The sequence below is a fragment of the Diachasmimorpha longicaudata genome, chromosome 11 (assembly GCF_034640455.1).
Source record: "Diachasmimorpha longicaudata isolate KC_UGA_2023 chromosome 11, iyDiaLong2, whole genome shotgun sequence".
Classification (NCBI taxonomy): domain Eukaryota; kingdom Metazoa; phylum Arthropoda; class Insecta; order Hymenoptera; family Braconidae; genus Diachasmimorpha; species Diachasmimorpha longicaudata.
The window spans coordinates 4,068,452-4,075,665 of NC_087235.1; the positions used below are offsets into that span (position 1 = coordinate 4,068,452).

Consider the following 7,214-nt stretch of genomic DNA (forward strand, 5'->3'; position numbering starts at 1 on the left):
GCCGATGTAGCAATTAGATAGAGAAATTAAAATGCAATGTATAGATGAATTTAAATAAATGAAAATTAATATGAATATTTAATGGATAAATGAAGTCTTCATCGATCTGTACAATGAAATAAATGGCACAAATTTATGCGGAAAAAATTGTTTTTATTACTTGTAAAATTGATGCAGACTTGTAGATGTCGACATTTGTGGGGGCTAGGGAAATTATCAGGGATATAGAATGTCATAGTGACCTGGACGATATAATAAATGTACAGCTGGTGTTGAGCCTTCCGGAAAATCATGGGCAGTCACTTCGGTTCCAGCCCCACGGTCCATGTAACGTACTCGTACCCCTGTACCGAGGGCTGTACTCATTGCGATGATATGAATGTGATCGGACTCCTTATACATTGGTTCCACTTCCTAAATTAAAATTCATCATTTTTTTCTATTTAAACGAGATGCAAGAATTCGCGCCGACTTAATGAATGAAGTTGATTACTTTTCAACGATTGAAAGAGTTAAATGAGCCATTACTACTCTAGATCTAGATTTATTATATCCAGAGTAGTTTCTCGTATGATAGAGACTGATCATCAAGTGGAATTAAATCGTGCAACTTTGCTACGCCGTTAAAAAAAATAAAAATATTGAAACTGGAAATGAGAATGGTTACCTGATGACAAAATTCGACGACAGTCCTACCACCCTCAATGAAATTCTGGTAAAAATCAGCTTCTTTTTGCAATTGACCAGAGGTGATTAGTCTAAGATAAACAACAATATAATCTGAATAACCCTGCTCGTTAAAAAATTTATGTAATTCAGCACTGCTGGCCTCTGTACCATCGCCAACCTTCTCAATGACTTCCATAAACTGAAATGAGTACAACTCGTTACTCCGATTATTCAGGCGAAGCACAATGAAGATAACAAAAGCCGCCCAGAGCAGAGTTATGGGCATAACTTAACGACAATGTATTTCCTTGACAAATATATTCAGCACACAAGATTCAGTTGCATCATTTAGGTTTACAACGTATGTTTTACACTGAGATCTTATCTGTAATAATTGCACTACTCAAATTTTCATTGACTGATCTATTTCCTGAATTCTACTCTGTCCACAGACTTTATGGACATTATTTTGCGCAAATTATGAGACTGGAAATGCTAATAAACTGCTGATAAAAAAATGAGCCAGAAAATAAAGTCTCTTTTGTATACCATACGCGATTCTTTCAAGAAAATACAGTGTCTGTGTTGAAGTATACTGATAAGAAAAACTGTTTTAATTACCGTGTCATGAAAGTCTTCCACCGTGAACTGTGGAAATCCCAGTGCAACTAAATTATCCTTACTCTTTGATGCGAGCTCACGAAACTTGTCATACTCATCTTTATTCTGTATTAGTCTCTCGAGATAAGCATAACTGAATGCACGAAAAAAACAATTACCATCGGGTCTAGTTCTCCTAATGTAGGAATACTTTTGTCCAAGTGCCCTAGCCTTTGACAGATAAACCTCATCCTCCTCGTACTCCCTCTCCAGGCTCTTCAGTGATTCCTTTTCGCCCACTAGAGGTATTGATTCGGATATCTAGAACCCGCATTGTAGGTTAGCCGAATACTCTCAAATTTTTTTTCACTCCATTGATTTTAGTTTAAGAATCGAATTGCAAAAGCATAATAAATAAACGGAAGCATTAACCTCTTTTTCGATACTCCTTTGTTGCTGAAGGATGAGTTCATCTTGATTGACTTGAAAAAAAAGACAATATGGTCGTGAGACTTTTCAACTTGAATTTAATAATTGAGAACTTGAACGATGGAAAATTACCTAAATTTTCACTGGGATTATTCATCGATGTGTCGCCCATTTTTCAACGAATCTTCATGGATTTTTGGTGGAATGAGCGTTCTGTCGAAAACAAAAGTCGCCTGTCGGATCAACGACTGCAACCGGTCGACCCACACAAATACTGATCACACACAGAAACACCAGGGGATGTTGTTAGGCGCGAATTTGAGAACCAACCCTAAGAAGATGGACTTAAACAAGTCCAATGTGCCTAGCCGACAGAGGGTTGCGAATGGAAAAACTAACTGATGGACATGATTGTACATCGTTAGTATATCATTGTACATGTATTGATTATGTTCGTAACCCCCTCCATAATACATAATCGCGATTTTAATTTTGCCTTTGATGTCGACCGGAAAAAAGATCTCCTTTTTTTATTCAACTGCAGCTAGTTTTGTAGGAAATCGTTTGCAGATCACGAATATAAAGGTTTGGTCATTTGTACATACCCCAATCATCCAATACAATCAAATAAAAATTGTGATTACTCCTCACTCAAATTTATTATCGACGGTGGCGGAATCCTGGTGCCGGATGCCGACAGAGATTTGCACGTGGCGCCCTCTCTCTTTTGGGGTCAGATAGTACGACGCTGCCTACGTCGGTTAAACCTCAGAACTGCTTTAGTTCCCAAACTTGTCACGACGTCTCGCCAGTCGCCGCCTGTAGTGCCCCCGCGTCCCCCTCGTGCACTAAAAATTCGAATTTCAAGTCCTAGCATGACGCTAACGGTTTGCGATGCTCCAGATCGTCGATTGTGTTGATTCCCCGTGTTCCCCAAAGAAATTGCCGATTAAAAGCGAAAAACAATTCGCCCCGTCATCGTTGGGCTCCACTAATTTGACGTAAAGCTTTCCACGTAAGTTAATTCATTGCTGACGGCACAAACGTTTAATATTCACAACTCAGATAACCAACAAACCAACGCCTGCCCCTAAACTGTCACAAATGAAGGAGAAAAAAAACGTTTCTGGCCTCCACTAATAATCAGTGAATTAGAGCTCTCTGTGATTATGAAATTCGAGAAACAGAGAGCCTTGATTCCTATGATATATATTTTTTAGACAAGTTTTTCTGAGAATCAGAGGACAATTTCCAACCCTCAAGAATTTTCCCTGGAATTATATGTAAATGGTCTAAGAGGCCACATAATCTTCCTAATTTTCCACATTTATTGATAGATTTCTTGACGAATATCATCGATGTTCCATTAACTTAATCACCCATTCCATTAAGAAAAAAATCTCGATTCCATGCCATCCCCTGTCAACTTCAGAACGAATTGCTTCCAGTGACTCTACGAGAATGGTACTGAACAAACGTGACCTGGAGAAGGTCTTCTCTCCAGGAAAGTCCCGACGACTCTACAAACGCCGTTCAGGTGGAATCAAGCCCAGCACAAGTGGCGGAACAATGAAATCAGTAACAAGTGAGAACGATGGTGGAACCAGTATAAAAGTAATCGTGAGAGTTCGTCCCCACAATGAGAGGGAATCCCAGGACAACCACAGGACTGTTATCAAAGTAGTTGACGAGAAGATGTTGATATTCGATCCAAAAGTTGAGGAGAATCCCTTTTTCTACAGAGGAGTGGCCCAAAAGGGCCGTGATCTCCTGAAAAAACAGAACAAAGAACTTCAATTTATCTTTGACCACGTATTCGACATGAGCTGTTCAAATGAACAAGTATTTGATGGCACAACGAAAGAAATTATTTCCGATTTGCTGGAGGGCTACAACTGTTCGGTCTTCGCTTATGGAGCTACTGGAGCTGGAAAGACTCACACAATGCTGGGAAGGGAGGGAGATCCTGGCATCACTTACAGAACAATGGCAGAACTATTTACCCAGATCGAGAGGCAAAAGGAGAACCGAAACTTCACTCTTGGTGTGACATACCTGGAGATCTACAATGAAAACGTTCAGGATCTCCTTCACAAGTCCGGCCCCCTGGCACTTCGTGAAGATGGTCGTGCTGGGGTGATAGTGGCCAATCTGAAAATCATCTCCATCACAAGCGCTGATGAGCTCCTTCAGCTTCTGGCGCGTGGAAATAAGAACAGAACTCAACATCCAACTGATGCCAATCAGGAAAGCAGTCGAAGTCACGCCGTGTTTCAAGTCTACGTCAACATGGCGAGTAAGTTGGATGGACAGGTGAAGCAGGTCAAACTCTCGATGATAGATCTAGCTGGTTCAGAGAGGGCGTCTGCCACTGGTTGCAAGGGGGCCAGATTTAAAGAGGGAGCGAATATCAATAAATCACTATTGGCTCTTGGCAACTGCATCAATAATCTTGCTGATGGTGTCAAGCACATCCCTTACAGAGACTCCAAGCTCACTCGTCTGTTGAAGGACTCGTTGGGGGGAAATTGTCGAACTGTGATGATTGCTAATATTGGCCCCTCGAGCATGAGTTACGAGGACACTTACAATACTTTGAGGTACGCCAATCGAGCGAAAAAGATCAAGACACATATCAAGAAGAACATTATCTCCTGTGAGTTGCACGTCACAGGTTATATCAAACTTGTGGACGAGCAGAAGAAGGAGATCGAAATGTTGAAGCAAAAATTATTGGCCCTGGAGAGCAAGAGTATGTCATCACACTTGTCACCAGAACCCTCTGAACTCAGTGAAGAGGCCCAAAGGGAAATTAAGGAGATGACTGACAGGTTAAATGATCTTTACGAGCAGAAGAAATCACTCAACGAAAAAGTTCTCTCCCTCCAGAGTGCTGATAAAATCCTCTGCTCTAGAATTCAGTACAAAATTGCTGCTGACAAACGTCTACAGAATCTCACAGCAGCTCTGGATCTCATACCTGAGGAGCAGAATGCCAGTGGCAAATCCAGGGTCAACAAGTCTCTTCTGCACTTCAAGAGACAACGGGAGATCGTCAAGATTCAGATGGAGCAGGCGTGGAGTGAACTCCAGTCAGTGGAACGAGACCTCAGTACTCTTAACGACGAGATAAGCAAGAAGGGACTGACTGAAAATTTGAAGGATACCAGTGCAGTGAAGATGGTGGAGATCAAGTCCTGCAGGACCCAGCAGCAGTACGAACATGCTAGGAAGATCTGCAGCCTACAGCAGTGCGAGATGGAGTCGAGTGACACAATATTGAAGACGATGAGTGGAATTCTCCAGACGTACTATGGGACAATGTGTGGATACAACATCATGACAGATAAAATGAAGACTGAGTACAAACAACTTGTTAAATCGTTGGAAGGAGTGAGGAATATCAAGTGGGCTGATGCCGATGAGCACAGTCCTCACGAGGATCTGTATAATCGTACTGGCCTGACCCTGGAGGAGCTGGTGGATCCTTTGAACAGTGAAATGCCAATTCACAATGCTCTCTATCTAGAGGACGAAACAACTGTTCCTGAGAACAAATTAAACGCCACTTTCGATGAAGCTTCGAATAACGTATGCTCACCCTCTGTCGAGAATAATCTCAATTCCACGATAACAGTGGATTCTCCAGTGTGTGATGAGCCAGATATGTCTGATAGAGTTATGGAAAATGGAGAGGAGATAAAAGCAAGTCAGTTAAATAATACATTCAATTTGATGGAGAATAAAGCGAAAAAACGTATTCTAGCTGATAAAAATCATACGACTAATAAAACACCGAATAAAGTCAGAAAAATATCACCGAAGAGCAGGGTTGTTTCGGTGCAGCAGACCAATCACAATTTCACGGGAAAGGAGAACAAGGGAAGTGGAAAACCTGTTAGTGTTATGAGTGCGAAGAGCGTTGCTATTTTGAATAAGTTGAAAAATGACAGGCCCAAACTTCTGTCGCAAATATCTTCGACAGCTTATGAGGGAGGAAATAATGAGCACACGGGACTCAAGGCAGTTCGTAACAAGGAGAGGAGGGGCTTGGTCAATACCCATCCCTATCAGAAGAATCCTATAAAACCGAAGTAAGTTTGTAAGGAATATTTGAAATTTTTTGGAGATTAAAGGAAACTGGACAACATCCATATCTAATAATAAATATGACAGAGCATTGTAGATTCGTTAATCTACAGTAAATTCCTCTATAAATGCGTGAAATATCACATAACACGTAGAACTGGTTCCCCACATAATAAACAACCATAATGACCTAATTAATAATCCCTGGAATGTCGTGTCACAGGTTACCATCGGCAGCGCCGTCGTCCCGTGTACCCTGGTAGGGTTATTATTTCAGAAAAATGAGCAAAATATCCAAATCCGTGTGTGTTTATTACTGGCACCATTTATCCCATGGTTTGAGCGGTAAGACTTATTTTAATGCACGTAGCACTTGCAGAATCTCAAAATAACCTATGGAAATTCTTTCCTCATTATTATACGTCATTTGAGAAGTGTCTGAGTCTCTACCGCCAATTTTTCATTGTAGTTTAGATTAATTTTAACGACTGAATAAATGTAAATTTTTTGAAATTATTATCCGACACAAATGCTCCTCTCACTGAGCCTGTACTCTATTTTCATTTGAATTTTTTGATTTTTATGAGATTGTCGGTAGATTCTAGGAGTGGTAATGTAATTCTTGATGACAAAAGTTTTAAATTCAATATGAATAGTTGTTGGAGGAGAGTTTTACAATTTTCGTAAAGACATCATTTATGTATATTATTGTTATCGATACTCACCGTGGATAAAGGCGAGCAATATGACAATACATTTTCTATATATAATAATTGTAATCTCACAAATGTGTAATGTTTGTAACAGTCGAATAAAGTTTTTTATGCAAGAACTTTGAATCAACTGGGCTGTCATTATTGCGTAACGGCGAGCATAACATGAGGAAAAGTCATTGTGGGAGATTCTGTATGAAGTGGGGAGGCAACATAAGGAGTAAAAGTCATTTGAATTTACAGAGCATTTTCCTCATCATTAACAAGTTGGAAATCACTCCATTTAGAATGTCAATAAATTACGGATCTTCACGATTGGTAAATTTCCGATTGTCTAGAAAGTTAGACCTGTTACTTGTCAGTCTTTATTTAATTTTCATGTAAAGGCAGAAAAAAGTGTCATGAAGGAAAGTAAAATGAAAAATAAATAACTCAAATAATGAATAAATAAATAGAAAATCCCTTCCCTGATGACTTCCTTTTCATTTGTAATGTTTTTATATCAAACATGCGACCAACGTTTAATCGCTTTCGGTTTATTTGACTTCAATATGTAATTATAAATTATGAAGGATCATAATTTACCTCTTTTCCGGTTCTGTAAGCTCCACGACTGAGTGACAACACTTGAAAACGAAATTTAATAAATCATTTGTATTACTCATTAGCTTAAGGAGAAATGGAAGCCCTGTGTCTACATAAATTTTTAGCATT

General features: G+C 39.7%; 2 protein-coding genes across 2 annotated transcripts; one reads left to right on the plus strand and one right to left on the minus strand.

Moving 5' to 3' along the window:
• Positions 1–132: 132 nt before the first annotated feature.
• LOC135167370 (ubiquitin thioesterase otubain-like) lies at positions 133–2,364 on the minus strand. The gene is made up of 5 exons (XM_064130496.1): positions 1,831–2,364; positions 1,702–1,751; positions 1,291–1,590; positions 668–868; positions 133–414 (listed from the first exon to the last, which is right to left on the minus strand). Exons 1-5 carry the CDS (start codon positions 1,868–1,870, stop codon positions 217–219), a joined length of 789 nt encoding a protein of 262 aa, XP_063986566.1. The 5' UTR covers positions 1,871–2,364; the 3' UTR covers positions 133–216.
• Positions 2,365–2,557: 193 nt separating this feature from the next.
• LOC135167323 (kinesin-like protein KIF18A) lies at positions 2,558–6,619 on the plus strand. The gene is made up of 3 exons (XM_064130414.1): positions 2,558–2,713; positions 3,147–5,792; positions 6,011–6,619. Exons 2-3 carry the CDS (start codon positions 3,160–3,162, stop codon positions 6,048–6,050), a joined length of 2,673 nt encoding a protein of 890 aa, XP_063986484.1. The 5' UTR covers positions 2,558–2,713; positions 3,147–3,159; the 3' UTR covers positions 6,051–6,619.
• Positions 6,620–7,214: the final 595 nt, after the last annotated feature.